Source organism: Drosophila virilis, unplaced genomic scaffold, assembly GCF_030788295.1.
Source record: "Drosophila virilis strain 15010-1051.87 unplaced genomic scaffold, Dvir_AGI_RSII-ME tig00001507, whole genome shotgun sequence".
In the NCBI taxonomy this organism is placed as follows: domain Eukaryota; kingdom Metazoa; phylum Arthropoda; class Insecta; order Diptera; family Drosophilidae; genus Drosophila; species Drosophila virilis.
Genome location: NW_027212839.1, coordinates 1175787 through 1193021, shown reverse-complemented (window position 1 = coordinate 1193021; position 17235 = coordinate 1175787). Strand labels below are relative to the sequence as shown.

At 51.0% G+C, this 17235-nt stretch overlaps 1 protein-coding gene across 1 annotated transcript; it reads left to right on the top strand.

Moving 5' to 3' along the window:
- The first annotated feature begins 9574 nt into the window (after positions 1-9574).
- Positions 9575-10222, top strand: LOC138911542 (uncharacterized). The gene has a single exon (XM_070210876.1). It carries the CDS (start codon positions 9575-9577, stop codon positions 10220-10222), a length of 648 nt encoding a protein of 215 aa, XP_070066977.1.
- Positions 10223-17235: the final 7013 nt, after the last annotated feature.

Genomic DNA, 17235 nt, shown 5'->3' with positions numbered 1-17235 from the left:
AGTTTGCATTTTCGAAAGGAAAGCATCATTTACCAAGGAAGTAAACTCAAGCAGATTGGTCGTAGTTGACCGATTCTTTACGAATCCATGTTGAACAGGGGAAACAACTGATTTGCAGAAATGCTGCAAATTCGAAGTGATTATTTTTTCAAATAATTTAGGAATAGCAGACAGTTTTGCAATGCCCCTGTAATTTTGTATATCAGACTTCCCACCTTTCTTGTGAAGAGGAATGATATAAGATTCTTTCCAAAGAGATGGAAAGACAGAAGTTTCAAGGGATAGATTAAAAAGCTTTAGCAATGGATAGAAAAGGGAAGAACTGCACTCCTTGAGTAGACAACTAGGAATATTGTCCGGCCCAGGAGTGTAAGAAGATTTTAGAGAGTTTATAGCTAATAGGAGAGAGGAGTGTGAAATAATGGGGGGAGGTATAGAACTAGCGGAGGAAATAGTATAAAGGTAAGAATTAGTATTAGGACAGACTGAAGAGTAAGTTGATTGGAAAAAATTAGCAAAGAGGTTAGCAGAATCAATGTCATTGCTAGCTTTATCCATCCCAAGAAAAAAAGAAGATGGCAAAGTTGAAGACTTACGCTTCAAGTTTACAAAATTATAAAACTGTCTCGGATTTCGGGCGAATTGCCTTTTACAACGAATTAGATAATTCTCATAGCATTGAGAATTAAGAAGAAAAAAGTTCGACTTGGCTATGGAATATTTAGCCAAGTCTGTACACGAACCAGACTTTTTAAACTTTTTAAAATATTTGGATTTTACATTTTTTAGATGTGATAATCTGGGAGTAAACCAGGGTGGTTTTGAAAAAGTAGTCGAAGGAATTGACTTAGGAATACACACATCTAAGAGGGAGTTTAGGGTGATATAAAAAGAATTAATAGCTGTATTCATATCAACTGAGTCATATAAGAAAGACCAATCGGTTGAATAAATAAGCTGATTCAGCAAGGAATAATTTCCTTTGCGAAAGCAATAGCGGGGCTTATTGGCTGATGAGCACGAAATGGAAGGATTACAATTTAGCATTGCAATCTCTAAAGTTGGATGATAGACATCCTCAGGAAGAGATAAAGGAGGTGACCTAGACACATTAGAAATAAGGTAGTCGTTAACAAATACAAGGTCAAGTGTTCTATTCATATGATTAGAAATTGAATTGATTTGAAACAACGAAAGATCAAGCATGCAGTCTAAAAAATCGTGCTGTGCTGAGGGCACTAGATAATTTTCAGCAGTGAATAATGACCAAGAGATGTTCGGCAAATTAAAATCACCCAACACCAATAATAGGTCATTATCCCGCACGTGTGAAGAAACTTCTTTAATACAAGTAATATGATTCATATAAACTTGAATATCAGAAGAAGGTGGGACATAAGAGCATGTTACATAGATATTCCGTGTAGGAAAAGACACCTTAACTGAGACAATCTCAGCGTCAGTAGGCGTACTAAAACAGAATAGTTCAGACTGGAGAGTGGCTTTAACGGCAATTAACACCCCACCACCTCGAGTCGGCCGATCATTTCTAAACAAAATAAAGTTATTCGGTAATATCTCAAAATCAGATATGGTTGAGTTTAACCATGTTTCTGAAAATGCTATTATGTCCGAATCGAAGGAAGTGCTGGCAATAAAAAGATTTTTTAGCTTTGAAGTGAGACCTCTGACATTCTGATAATGAATAAAGATTTGGTCAGAAGATGAAGCTAGTTTTTTGGGGCAGAAATGGTACCCTGTATTGAAGGGACTGGAAGGGTGACAGGCTGGTTACGCTTTTTAGGCTTGAACTCATGAACAATCATGTGTGGTGGCCAAAATTTGGGATCACAAATGATTGGGAACATATCATGTGAAACATTTATTTTGAATGATGATATTTCACGAGGGGTGGAGAAATTAAATTTAGTTATTGACACGCTAGCAGAAGATTTGCTAGCAATATAGGCTGCCAATGACTCAGAAGTGGTGTCCGACGAAAGTCGAGACACAAAAACTTGCCTACGAGGGGCAACTACCGTTAAAGTAGGCGCTGATGGGGCTGTAGGTAATACAGGAGTTGGAGGAGCTAACGAGGCACAATGATTGCTTTTAACAATCTGCGCAAGATTGCGCGCAGGTCTACCTTTGCGGCCAGGAGCTGACGGGGCTGAGGCTATTTGATTAATTGGGACGGAATCAGGTACGGGCTCTACTGGGTCTAGTACAGGGCTTGAAGCCGGGGTAATTGGACAGTCGCTTGGAGAAGGCGATAAAGACAACATTGGAGATACCTCCAAGTTGCTAGGAAAAGACAAGAAAGTCGTAGGAGTCTGAACAGACGTAGAGGGCAATTGCAAAAGTTGAGGCTCCAACCGGCGATTGGTTGGAGACTCAAATTTATATTTGCCTAGCAAATCGAAACTCGAGTCAAAATTACTCGAGAGCTGCTTAGCCACATTATTTAATTTTAAGAATTGACTTCTCACAGAATTATACATTCTGGAGAATTCAATTTGCTTGTCGATGCATTCTGGGCACGACCAACGCAAGCCACCGCAGCCCTTCTTGGCAATAGCAGCGATCTTGTCGCAATCACGCCCAGTGAGACCTGCACATTTAGCATGCATCATATTCTCACACAGCCAGCAATTAACAAATTGCGGCAGTGCAGAATCGTCAGTCTGCTTGAACGTGCACGGTTTCTTACAGCACGACATAATTATTAAATGCACAAGCAACTTGCGAGAGCGCAGAGCAAAACGAAACGAAAACGGTGCACAAGTAAACACTCAAAAAACAATTATTCGTACACAAACAAATTGTTTGGTGCGAAAAGCAATAGAAAGAAATTTGTGAGAGCGCGATGCACAAGCAGAAAGTATGCAGCGAACACACGCACAAACAAGTGTATGCACAGGGGAGCACAAAGGCAAAAGACTTAAAACAGCCAATAACAACAAACACGGAACTGACGCCGCGTTTTATAAAATGTAATAATTAACAGACACGCTGCACAACAGATGACACTTTGCACAGTTTATAAAAGCTTTTTAAATAAAGCACCGAAAAATGCAAAATTTTGAAATATAAAGCAAGATAAAAGCGCAAAAATATATAAAAATCTTGGAGCACAAGTAAAACACGTCAATCACTCTCAACTGAGAACTCTCTCTATCTTGTTAAACAAAAATGTTCTCAAGCAACAACTTAATTCGTCCCCATGGCAACTCTATGATATAGCGGTCCGATCTTAATAGTATTTTACACATAAATAAAGAGCATTGTCGAACCAATATTTTCAGAGTTTGGTAAGATAGCTTTACATGCCAAAATGCTTTGCATACAAAAACTTAAATTGGGGCGGATCGTTCCTATGGCAACTGCATGATATAGTGTTCCGATCTTAATAGGATTTTACATATATATGAATAGCATATAATAACTAACAAAGGTCAAGTTTGGTCAAACTAACTTGAAAAACAAAAATGTTCTCACACAACAACTTAATTCGTTCGTATGGCAACTGTATGATTTAGCTGTCCGAGCTTTATAGGATTTTACTTATATATAAGTAGTATCGTAAAACTAATAGATTCAGAGCTTGGTCAAAATATCCGGATAAATAAAAATATTTTTAAACAACCACTTAATTCGTTCCTATGGCAACTGTATGATATAGTGGTCCGATCTTAATAAGGTTTTGCATATATATGAGGTGCATAGTAAAACCAAAGACAATATAAACACTAAGATGAGTCACGCCATACAACAAAATGCTACTATGCAGCTTGATTTTTTGAAAATTGAGAACGAAAACGAAATCAATAGCATTGCGCTCTCACAGCCGAGAGAACGAAAAAGCTAAAAATAGAATTGGCTCTCAGCTTCGGCTCTATGAGGGCCGTGCTAGCAATAATGTTTGTATGCGTGTGAATATACACAGGTGAATATAATAGGCGAAGTTGCGAAAGCTCGCGGCAAAATTGAGCAACCGAAGCGAGCGCATGGCTTGCCGGCGAGCGTGTCGGCACTCGTGATCGAACGTTAAGGGTGAGTAGAAGTGCTGCGCGAGATAAAGGAAATCATAGATGGTATAGTGGAGCGCTACGGCTCCAGATAACAGTGCGGCAGGGTTTAGCTTAGGATTTACGATAAGGTCGGAATAATAGTGAATAAAGTGCCAACGTTGTAATTATCTAGAAAGTATTGGATTATTCCCTGTTTCCTGGTAACCCGGCTTACCTTAACATCGGAACTAACCGCTGTTCGACCTAACCTCGAACGAGGGGCATGCGGTACAAGATTGTGGCTCCGGGGTGGGCATTGCCGGTTGGTGGTACGAGGCCACGGCCCGGCAGAGAGATAGAGCGATTAGGTAGTGGAGTTGGTGCGAGGCCACGGCCCGCCAGTTTAGTTGGTGCGAGGCCACGGCCCGCTAGTGTGGTTGGAGCAAGGCCACGGCCCGCTAGCATAGATTGTACGAGGCCACGGCCCTATGGTGTAGGTGTGTAGAGGTAGATCTGGGTTTGGTTTGGTTGGGATACTCACCCCCCCCCCCCCCTTTAAGCCTTCTCTGCCAGAGAAATTATAAATAACTTGTAACTCGCTAGACCTGGCAAGACTGAGAATTATACCCCGGCCAGAAGCTACCTTACAAGTGGCGCCCGAGCAGGGACCTGAGGCGTTTAGGGGTGTGGCATGTCGGCGGATTAAAGCCCGCAAGCATGCCCGAATAGGTAATTTCCAAAACAAAAAAAAAATATATATATATGGTATTTCTAGTCGGGTATACCCTAGAGGGATGGTAACCTAGCAGAGAGTACGAAAATGAGAAAGTCATGTATGTGCGAGATATGAAAATAGGGTATTAAGTAGTCCGGTATACCCCTGAGAACATTTCTATACCTTGTGTTAGGCATAGCCAGAAAATGAACACGTGCAGCTGGTGAGTGAAAAAATGGTAGCAGCAAGCCGGCAAGTAAGATAAAGAGACGAAAACATAACGGTCGGTCGTGAGAGTACAGCGCGCGCGCGCCAGCCGGGCGACGTCGAGACCACGCTCGCACACGGATACCCGCACGCGCGCCGCAGTAGACGTCGGCGTCGAAGGACCGTTAAGGCGTCGCGGCAGCGGTTGTACAGTGGGGCGAATCCAACTCACGCGCGGTGAAAAAGTTGAATTCGCGAGTACAGCTGTCGAGGGCAGTGAAGTGGTCACCCTTTAAGTAAAAAACAATAAAATTTTATTTTATAAATAAAATTTATTAAACCAAAAAAAAAAAAAAAAAAAAAAATATTTAAAAAAAAAAGTGAAAAGACACCAACACTAAGAAAAGGAGAGAGGAATAGTAAAGGGACCGACGGAACCCCTAGAACGGGAAGAGAGGGAAACAGCGACGTCGACTAGCAAGGAAGTATATAATAAAGGATGGAGGCAGGTGAGTGCCAAAACCCGGGGGTAGGCGTCCGCTGGATTCACCAGCGACGCAAAGAGGAGTTAGTGGCGATCGCCCAGGAGTTTGGGCTGGAAAAGGAGGGGCGCGTGGAGGAGCTACGTAAACGGCTGTCCACCTACGTGCAGGAGGGCGGTCATTCGACTGGGATTTGGGCTCGGCTCGCCGAGCTGGAATCTTAGTATGCTAAAACTCTTGAGCCGCCTTCTTGGGGCGTCCCACCCAACTTTGGTGGACGGCCACGGCAAAAGTCGGAACCTGACCTCAGAAGCTTCCAGCTGTACGGTCTTTTGCAGGCGCCCACCCCGAGTTTGACCGTCTCGGGCGTGGAGGCAGTTCCTGCTCTCGGTGGAAATGAAGATCGCCGAGCAACTGCGGTCAACGCAGAGGTGGGGAGGTCCCCTGTTGAACCGGGTGGTGGTCCCTGCTACACTAGGCCGCACCATCCATCGGAGGCGCGGCCACTTCCCAATGTCCCGGAGCAAGTTCGGAAGTGGGGTATGAGGTACGATGGACGCTACGACCCCCTTGGGTTCTTAGAGGACCTCGAGGAGCGCGCTATCACCTATGGTATAGCCCTCGACCGTATGCCACGGCCAAATAAGCGAGGTATTCTGTGATAGGGCTGCTCGTTGGTTTCTGAGCAGTGGGCTAAGGGATGTGCCGTGGGCCGTGCTTAGGAGGGATTTCTTGGAGTTTTTCTTGCCCCTCGTTACTTCGAGAGGCTTGAGGACGAGATCCGATCCCGGAGGCAGCGCGTAGGTGAAGCGTTCAAGGAATATTTGATAGAGCTGAGGGCTCTTATGCACCAAGACTTTTCTACCCTATCCCAGCTAGCTCAACTGGCCGATTAATACGAGACCGTCGTGAGGCAGAGGGCGGAGTACTCAGGCAGCCAACCCTCGGGTCAGGGTGTCTCTAGTTCAAATAGTGCAGAGTGAGCGAAGACGGCGCAGTCCTCGGGACATCTCAATCCGTTCTGGTCTGCTCCCAGCGGATCCGGGACGACCGTTGTGGACAACCCGCTGCAACTCACGCAGAGGTGGCCCATCAGATGATGAGCCAAGAGGCCGGGAACGGATATGATCCGCGACGGGCGTGTCGTAGGTGCGCACAAGAGGGGCATTTTGCCAGGGAATGTCCCAACGCCCCTGTCTTATTTTGTTGGGTATGTGGAAGCCGGGGCCGAAGTAGTCGGTTATGTTGCCACCGCGCGGAGACGGGAAACGGGCAACGGCGTCGTCCGGACCAGGATCGGGTCGGCGCCAATACACGCGGAACGCAGCAATAGGACACCCCCTGAAGGTGGACGGTGGCCGGATCGTCGCTACGGTAGAGATTGGCGGACGAACGATGCCCGCCACGATCGATACCGGAGCCACTCGTAGCTTCATGAATGAGGACTGCGTACGCAAATGGACGATCCGGGGAAGAGCGGAGGAAATACAGGCACGTATCCGCCTGGCAGATGGGTCCACCCTAGAGGTAGGAAAGGCTTTGAGAGTAGACGTCAGCTTAGGGGGAAAAACGATCAGCATGACGATGCTCATCATGCCTTCAATGCTGGACCATGTAATCCTGGGTATGGATTTTTTGGGGGCGATGAATACCACAATACGCTGCGGCGAGGCGGAACTGGTACTAGAAGCAGCGACGACATCGGGCGTGAGGCCAGGAACGAGCGAGGAGTTGGAGGAAGGCCGCCCAAGGCATGAAAAGGGAGCACCTGCTCGGCTACAGAGGGAGCCGGAGGAAAGCCTCCCAAGTCATGATGGGCGAGCACCTGCTCGGCTACAGAGGGAGCCGGAGGAAGGCCTCCCAAGGCACGGAAAGGGAGCACCTGCTCAGCTACAGAGGGAGCCGGAGGAAGGCCTCTCAAGGCATGGAAAGGGACCACGTGCTCGGCTACAGAGGGAGCCGGAGGAAGGCCTCCCAAGGCATGGAAAGGGAGCACCTGCTCGGCTACAGAGGGAGCCGGAGGAAGGCCTCCCAAGGCATGGAAAGGGAGCAACTGCTCAGCTACAGAGGGAGCCGGAGGAAGGCCTCCCAAGTCATGATTGGGGCACCTGCTCGGCTGCAGAGGGAGCCAAAGGCAGGCCTCCCAAGTCATGAGGAGGGAGTACCTGCTCGGCCTTCGATGGAAAAGGTCAGGAAAAGGGGAGTAAAGTCCGGCACGAATCGACAGCCTGGAGAACCCAAGAGGTGGCGTATAGAGCTGCAGAGGCAGACTTCTAATGGCTACGGAAGCGGCACGGCGGACACGTGCAAGAGAAAGGACGAAGTAGGAGCGATGACCAGAACCCAAACGGCCATAGAAGGCCAGGAGCGATTGCCAGAATCGAGCGGCCATGGAGTTCTGTCTGGAGTCGAAGTGGTGCCAGGAGGGGGCGAGAACTGCATTGAAGAGGCGGAGTGGCCAGCGGATCTGGATCCAGAACTGAGGGAGTTCCTGAGTCAGAGCTGGCTCTCTTCGAGGGGCTGCAGGGAATCTCGCACATCGCGGAGCACCGAATCCTTCGAGACCACGCTCGCACACGGATGCCCGCACGCGCGCCGCAGTAGACGTCGGCGTCGAAGGACCGTTAAGGCGTCGCGGCAGCGGTTGTACAGTGGGGCGAATCCAACTCAAGCGCGGTGAAAAAGTTGAATTCGCGAGTACACCTGTCGAGGGCAGTGAAGTGGTCACCCTTTAAGTAAATAATAATAAAATTTTATTTTATAAATAAAGTTTATTAAACCAAAAAAAAAAAAAAAAAAATTAAAAAAAAAAAAAAAAGTGAAAAGACACCAACACTAAGAAAAGGAGAGAGGAATAGTAAAGGGACCGACGGAACCCCTAGAACGGGAAGAGAGGGAAACAGCGACGTCGACTAGCAAGGAAGTATATAATAAAGGATGGAGGCAGGTGAGTGCCAAAACCCGGAGGTAGGCGTCCGCTGGATTCACCAGCGACGCAAAGAGGAGTTAGTGGCGATCGCCCAGGAGTTTGGGCTGGAAAAGGAGGGGCGCGTGGAGGAGCTACGTAAGCGGCTGTCCACCTACTTGCAGGAGGGCGGTCATTCGACTATGATTTGGGCTCGGCTCGCCGAGCTGGAATCCCAGTATGCTAAAACTCTTGAGCCGCCATCTTGGGGCGTCCCACCCGACTTTGGTGGACGGCCACGGCAAAAGTCGGAACCTGACCTCAGAAGCTCCCAGCTGTACGGGCTTTTGCAGGCGCCCACCCCGAGTTTGACCGTCTCGGGCGTGGAGGCAGTTCCTGCTCTCGGTGGAAATGAAGACCTCTCGCTACTGCGGTCAACGCAAAGGTGGGGAGGTCCCCTGTTCAACCGGGTGGTGGTCCCTGCTACCCTAGGCCACACCATCCATCGGAGGCGAGGCCACTTCCCAATGTCCCGGAGCAAGTTCGGAAGTGGGGTATGAGGTACGATGGACGCTCCGACTCCCTTGGGTTCTTAGAGGACCTCGAGGAGCGCGCTATCACCTATGGTATAGCCCTCGACCGTATGCCCAGGGCAATCAGCGAGGTATTCTGTGATAGGGCTGCTCGTTGGTTTCTGAGCAGTGGGCTAAGGGATGTGCCGTGGGGCGTGCTTAGGAGGGATTTCTTGGAGTTTTTCTTGCCCCTCGTTACTTCGAGAGGGTTGAGGACGAGATCCGATCCCGGAGGCAACGCGTAGGTGAAGCGTTCAAGGAATATTTGATAGAGCTGAGGGCTCTTATGCACCAAGACTTTTCTACCCTATCCCAACTAGCTCAACTGGCCGATTAATACGAGACCGTCGTGAGGCAGAGGGCGGAGTACTCAGGCAGCCAACCCTCGGGTCAGGGTGTCTCTAGTTCAAATAGTGCAGAGTGAGCGAAGACGGCGCAGTCCTCGGGACATCTCAATCCGTTCTGGTCTGCTCCCAGCGGATCCGGGACGACCGTTGTGGACAACCCGCTGCAACTCACGCAGAGGTGGCCCATCAGATGATGAGCCAAGAGGCCGGGAACGGATATGATCCGCGACGGGCGTGTCGTAGGTGCGCACAAGAGGGGCATTTTGCCAGGGAATGTCCCAACGCCCCTGTCTTATTTTGTTGGGTATGTGGAAGCCGGGGCCGAAGTAGTCGGTAATGTTGCCACCGCGCGGAGACGGGAAACGGGCAACGGCGTCGTCCGGACCAGGATCGGGTCGGCGCCAATACACGCGGAACGCAGCAATAGGACACCCCCTGAAGGTGGACGGTGGCCGGATCGTCGCTACGGTAGAGATTGGCGGACGAACGATGCCCGCCACGATCGATACTGGAGCCACTCGTAGCTTCATGAGTGAGGACTGCGTACGCAAATGGACGATCCGGGGAAGAGCGGAGGAAATACAGGCACGTATCCACCTGGCAGATGGGTCCACCCTAGAGGTAGGAAAGGCTTTGAGAGTAGACGTCAGCTTAGGGGGAAAAACGATCAGCATGACGATGCTCATCATGCCTTCAATGCTGGACCATGTAATCCTGGGTATGGATTTTTTGGGGGCGATGAATACCACAATACGCTGCGGCGAGGCGGAACTGGTACTAGAAGCAGCGACGACATCGGGCGTGAGGCCAGGAACGAGCGAGGAGTTGGATGAAGGCCGCCCAAGGCATGAAAAGGGAGCACCTGCTCGGCTACAGAGGGAGCCGAAGGAAAGCCTCCCAAGTCCTGATGGGGGAGCACCTGCTCGGCTACAGAGGGAGCCGGAGGAAGGCCTCCCAAGGCACGGAAAGGGAGCACCTGCTTAGCTACAGAGGGAGCCGGAGGAATGCCTCTCAAGGCATGGAAAGGGACCACCTGCTCGGCTACAGAGGGAGCCGGAGGAAGGCCTCCCAAGGCATGGAAAGGGAGCACCTGCTCGGCTACAGAGGGAGCCGGAGGAAGGCCTCCCAAGGCATGGAAAGGGAGCACCTGCTCAGCTACAGAGGGAGCCGGAGGAAGGCCTCCCAAGTCATGATGGGGGCACCTGCTCGGCTACAGAGGGAGCCAAAGGCAGGCCTCCCAAGTCATGAGGAGGGAATACCTGCTCGGCCTTCGATGGAAAAGGTCAGGAAAAGGGGAGTAAAGTCCGGCACGAATAGACAGCCTGGAGAACCCAAGAGGTGGCGCATAGAGCTGCAGAGGCAGACTTCTAATGGCTACGGAAGCGGCACGGCGGGAACGTGCAATAGAAATGACGAAGTAGGAGCGATGACCAGAACCCAAACGGCCATAGAAGGCCAGGAGCGATTGCCAGAATCGAGCGGCCATGGAGTTCTGTCTGGAGTCGAAGTGGTGCCAGGAGGGGGCGAGAACTGCATTGAAGAGGCGAAGTGGCCAGCGGATCTGGATCCAGAACTGAGGGAGTTCCTGAGTCAGAGCTGGCTCTCTTCGAGGGGCTGCAGGGAATCTCGAACATCGCGGAGCACCGAATCCGGCTGAAGGATGACAAGCCACTGAAACAAAGGTACTACCCCAAGAATCCGGCCATGCAGAGGGTGATCGACGAGCAAGTGGATGAGTTGATCCGGGCAAATGCCATCGAGCCGTCGCGTAGTCCGCACAGCGCCCCGATCGTCTTGGTCAAGAAGAAGACTGGCGAGTGGCGTATGTGCATTGACTACCGACAACTCAACGCGCATTCCATTCCGGACGTTTATCCGGTGCGTCGTATTAACCACATCCTGGAGCGGTTGCGCCACGCCCGGTTCATCTCCACTCTGGATTTGACACACGGGGACTGGCAGATACCGATGGCAGCCGATAGCCGGGAGTATACGGCGTTCACAGTCCCTGGAAGAGATCTTTTCCAATGACGGGTGATGCCATTCGGCTTACACTCGGCGTGTGCGACATTCCAGCTCGCTTTGGATACGGTAATAGGGCCGCAGATGGAGCGTCATGCGTTCGCTTACCTAGACGACATCGTGGTAATAGGAGCGACGAAAACACAGCATGTAGAGAATTTGAGGAAGGTAATCCGCCGGCTAAGGGCGGCCAATCTGCGGTTAAATAGGAAAAAATTCAGCTTCTTCCGGGAGAGGTTAGTCTACCTAGGACATGTAATTTGCGGAGAAGGGATACCGACCGATTCGGAGAAAGTGGAGGCGATAAAAAACCTGAGGGCCCCAACAAATTGCAAAGAACTGCGACAGTGTCTCGGGATGGCGTCATGGTACAGGCGTTTCGTACCCAATTTCGCGACCCAGGTACAACCGCTCACAGCACTCTTAAAGAAGGGGCAGAAATGGGCATGGGAGCAAGAACAGGAGGAGGCATTGAGTCAATTGAAGGAGAGCTTGACGACTGTCCCTGTGTTGGCTTGCCCCGACTTTTCCGCCAAGTTCAAGGTGTCAGAAAAACGGTGCCGAGGTTAGCCTAGCGGTACTACTGGCCGGGTATGTTCCGCGATGCCGCCAGATACGTGAAATGTTGCGAAGACTGCCAAAAATTCAAGAGTGAGCAACTCAAACCGGCTGGTCGCATGCTGACGAGGTAGGTGGCAGAGCCGATGGCGGTACTTTTCGCGGACTTCGTCGGACCCCTTCCACGGTCGAAACATGTAAACACGATGCTATTGGTGTTCCATGACGCTTTCTCGAAATGGGTGGAGTTGGTCCCTCTCAGATGAGCCACGGCAGCACACCTGCAAACTGCGTTTCGAGAGAGGATTCTAAGTAGGTTCGGGGTATCTAGAAAGTTTGCGTGCGACAACGGGGTACAATTTACTTCAAGTCATTTTTGGGGTCCCTGGGTGTAGAGATCCAGTATACCGCCCCGTACTGTCTGCAAGAGAATCCCACTGAGAGGACTAACCGGACTGTAAAGACCATGATAGCGCAATTTATTAAGGGCCACCAGAGTTCATGGGATGAACTCTTGCCCGAGATCTCGCTGGCGGTCAACACGAGCGTGGCAGATTCAACGGGCTTTAGTCCCGCTTTCCTGATGCAGGGCAGGGAACCTCGGTTACCCGCAGCTCTGTACGATCAGGTAACTCCGGGGTCTGCAACTAGTGCGCTCGACCCTAGGACAAAGGCGGATAGGCTAAAATAAATTTTTGATATCGTCCACAGCAACCTCCAGCGCGCATCAAAGGACCAGGGCAGGTATTACAACTTGCGGAGACGAGAGTGGCGGCCCTCGTTGGACTCGATGGTCCTGTTGAGGCAGCACCAGTTGTCCAACGCTGCCGAAGGTTTCGCCGCAAAGTTGCCACCCAAATTTGACGGCCCCTACAAAGTCGTCAAATTCATATCCCCCAATATTGTGCGGCTGGTGAAACGACCCCAAGAAGAGGGTGGCCAACATCTCACAATTGAAACCATTCTACAGAAAGACGATGAGCGACGAAGAAGACGAAGATCCAGGGCACGGAAGTGCCCACAAGTAAGCGAAGGATGAGAGCAACACCCGTCGCCCAACGAAACTATTATGATTAAGCGTAGATATAACTAACATTAACAACATAATTCAGAATAGGCGTAGTAATGTGTGAGCCACACTGAGAGAATAGGGCATTAACAAATAAGTAATGAGTAAGTTAACCAATAAGCTGAACTTTCAGATGGAACCCGAAGTTATCGCCATATCGTCAGACGAAGACAACAGCAGCGGGGACACCGAGCCTTTCCCCGGGCCGGGAGCCGCAGGCCGTCCGCGTGACCCACGCCAGGGGCGTGAGTACTATTGAAGAGAACGGCAAGAAGGACCGCCTCGCCAGTTCCGCCATACACTATTCTCCCGGCGGACCGGCATAATGGAGAGGCTAGACCGGATGGTCTTGCTGATGGCAGTCGAGGTCACGACAATGTTCGTGGAGGCACCGTTCGCCCGGAACTCGCCACCGTACGCGGAAGAGCCTGCATCTCCGCCCCTCGCATCCCACTCGGCACAATCATCAGATCCGGCAACCCCAACCGCGGCCGGCGAGATGGACGAGGAAGAGTCCGCACCGTTCGGAACGGAGGAGCACATACCACCAGCACAGGACGTGGAGGCGGTAGGAGAAGAGATATACCCGTCGGCCGGCGACGCGGAGTCGCCACCGACGGAGGTGCCGAACGGTGCCGCGCAAGCGACGGGGAAGCAGACCCGCTGAGCCTCGACCCAGAACCCTTAGTGGGAGGGGACCCGTCAACGGAGGACGAGCCGGAATTCCGTCGCCGCTTTGCCACCCACCGTCTGGAGGAAGACCCAGGCAGCCAGTTTCCCAGGATAACGCTGCGGTACCTACCAAAAGTCCCCGTGGTAGCCAACAAACCCCGTCTGAACCCCGAAAATCGCGAATGGGGTGGCGCCGAAGAAGGCCCCGGCGGAAAGCGCCGACGCAGCCGCCATCGTCGACGGAGAGCCGCCAGGGGCGAGCGTCGCCGGAATGGAGGCCATCGCCGACCCAGTCCCGAGAGAGCATCCTCGTCGGCCACGAAGAGGCTTCGCACGGAGACCGAGAAGCCCGAAGGATCGCAGCGGTGCGTGCCGCGTTCGCCCCGCGAGCGCCAGGAGGGTCCTCCCCAGCTCGGAAAGGATAACCGCCGCTACCAGATCGCTTTTCGAGGAGGGCATCCCGAAACCGAATGCGGTCTGCCAGATGGTCGTGGAGGAGCACAATCTCAGGACACGGCAAACTCGGTCGTTTCCCCAACCCGCGCCGAGGCGCCAGACGGAACCTTTCCTTAGGAATCGGAGGAGGACTGGCTCGACGACGAGGACGAGATGCCCGCGCTCGTGCCTATTGCCCGCGCCGAGACACCCGACACCATCGCCCGGCGGTAGTTAGAAGACGCCTGGTTCGGCCAAGAAGGCAAGGCGCCATCCCGAAAAGGTTCCTTCACGGCTCGCCAGGAAGGCCGGGATGAAGTCTGGGCCGAGGAAGAGGACGCGGTGGTGACGGCTTCGTCGCCCAAACTCTCGAGTCCAACCCAGGATTCCTCCCCCATGGCTCTAAAGACTCCCACGGAGAGCGAGTTGTGGGACGACATAGTGGACCTTTTCGACGGCATCGATGGGTGGGATACTAGCCTGGACTCAGTGATGGAGGAGGAACCCGACACCGTGGTCGACACGGTCGCCCACAGTGCCGACGTGAGGCTCACACCGGAGAGCCACCCCAAGAAACCCGATACCGAGGTCGAGGCGATCGCCCACAGTGCTGACATTGGGGTACAAACGGAGGGCCCCGTCGAGGAACCCGTGCCCGATTCCACCCCCTCAGGCTGGAAGGTATTTCCTCTTGGAACACCGTTGTCGTCGGGCGTGGTGGACCTAATCGCCAGAGAGGCTCGAATCCGTCGCTTCGGAGACCAGCCACCCCACAGTTTTCACGGCAAGGAGCCGTCATCCCTTAGGCCAAATTACGGCAAGGAGCCGCTGGCGGGACAATGCGTTAATTCTCTTTAGTTATAAGTATTAATTATATTAGGTTAAGATCTTAGTGAAATAAGAAGCAAGGAGCCATCAGTAATATAATCAGTTCGATTAGTAGCAAAGAGGCAAGGAGCCGCGAATATTATAATTGTTCGTCCTAACCTCGAACGAGGGGCATGCGGTACAAGATTGTGGCTCCGGGGTGGGCATTGCCGGTTGGTGTTTAGGTAGTGGAGTTGGTGCGAGGTCACGGCTCGCTAGTGGAGTTGGTGCGAGGGCACGGCCCGCTAGTGTAGTTGGTGCGAGGCCACGGCCCGCCAGTGTAGTTGGTGCGAGGCCACGGCCCGCTAACATAGTGGTACGAGGCCACGGCCCGGCAGAGAGATAGAGCGATTAGGTAGTGGAGTTGGTGCGAGGCCACGGCCCGCCAGTTTAGTTGGTGCGAGGCCACGGCCCGCTAGCATAGTGGTACGAGGCCACGGCCCGGTAGAAAGATAGAGTGTTTAGGTAGTGGAGTTGGTGCGAGGCCACGGCCCGCTAGTGTGGTTGGAGCGCGGCCACGGCCCGCTAGCATAGATGGTACGAGGCCACGGCCCGATGGTGTAGGTGTGTAGAGGTAGATCTGGGTTTGGTCAGGATACTCATATTTACATACATGCAAATATGTACGTAAGACTGTCTCTCTCCCGATTATGCTGATAAGAGAAAATGTGTATGAAGCCGCTTCGCTGCTGGCGTAACCGGCAGTACAGCTATGCGGTCTTCGCCATAAGGATATATTGAATAAAACATTCAAAAAACAAAAGTTAAACGTAACATTCGAGCGTTTGTATTGAACACCATGAATCTATTGCAACTACCATTGCATGGCGACCGTGACTAAGGTCAAAACAGACGTGGACATGGAAGAACAGCAGCAGCTAAAATAGCATTACAGAAAAAAGTCGCAATTACCATGCTGTTAGAATGCAAAGCAGACGCGCATAAATGTGTGCGTGTACATGTATACAGAAATTCTTAAAGCTACTGCCCCATTCAATTGCGCAGTTGTATATAAATTTGTTTTTCTTAACCGATCTTTATGAAATTTTCTACATTATATCTTATGGTACCATAGAATATTTGTGTATTCTGAAAAAGTAAATTGCATTTAAATTGTGGCTTAAATTGGTTGTCAATAAAAGTTGGGTTATTAACTTGATTTATAGCTTTGTGGAGGTAGCGGGGAGGTGGCGGTAGGTACAAAATGAAAGATACTTGGCATATATATAATATTCTAGAAGCAACATATTATGTTTGGTGACTCTAGTTCTTATTATTTGCCAAAATTGCCCAAAAAACAGGATATCGATATCGATTTTTATCGATTGCTTGGAAACGGAGTAAGTTATCGATTATGCGAAACAAACTTGATCTGCGCGGGCACTAGGAGCACCTACATCTAAAATTTCAAGTCTCTAGCTCTTATAGGTTCTGAGATCCTTGCGTTCATACATACGGACAGACGGACAGACAGACAGACGGACATGGCTAGATCGACTCGGCTATTGATGCTGACCAAGATTATATATACTTTATGGGGTCGGATATGCTTCCTTCGGCCTGTTACATTTGGATTTTGCACAAATACCCATTTTTAAAGGGTTCACGGTATAAAAACGCAGTGAATAGAGTGTGATGAGTGCAAAACGAAGCGGTGTGAAAGACCTGAGGCCAGAAAGGCAGAGTTGTTGAATCTGTTAAACAGTAAAAATGTCATAAGTTGGGACAACCCGGTCAAATTACATGCTTAAGTTGAATACATAAAAAACTTACTTTCAACAAGAAAACGTCAAACACCAGCCACGCACACATCCACCTACCCTGTTATCAAAAATATTGCTAAGCAAAAATTAATCTAACCTTCTTCAATATTAAAGGAGATTCCGAATCAGAAAAAGACCTGCCCGAACGACTGCGAGGGACCGCTATTTACACCACATTGCCGATACAACTGTGCAGCCAGCACCAGCGCCCCATTAACTCTTCGGCGATTCTAACACGAGTTATCGTCATATCGAAGACAACAGCAGCGGGGACACCGAGCCTTTCCCCGGGCCGGGAGCCGCAGGCCGTCCGCGTGACCCACGCCAGGGGCGTGAGTACTATAGAAGAGAACGGCAAGAAGGACCGCCTCGCCAGTTCCGCCATACACTATTCTCCCGGCGGACCGGCATAATGGAGAGGCTAGACCGGATGGTCTTGCTGATGACAGTCGAGGTCACGACAATGTTCGTGGAGGCACCGTTCGCCCGGAACTCGCCACCGTACGCGGAAGAGCCTGCATCTCCGCCCCTCGCATCCCACTCGGCACAATCATCAGAGCCGGCAACCCCAACCGCGGCCGGCGAGATGGACGAGGAAAAGTCCGCACCGT

What these genes read in the sequence shown, in the direction of transcription:
- LOC138911542 (XM_070210876.1), top strand. Translation starts at nt 9,575, where the DNA reads ATGTTGCCACCGCGCGGAGACGGGAAACGGGCAACGGCGTCGTCCGGA.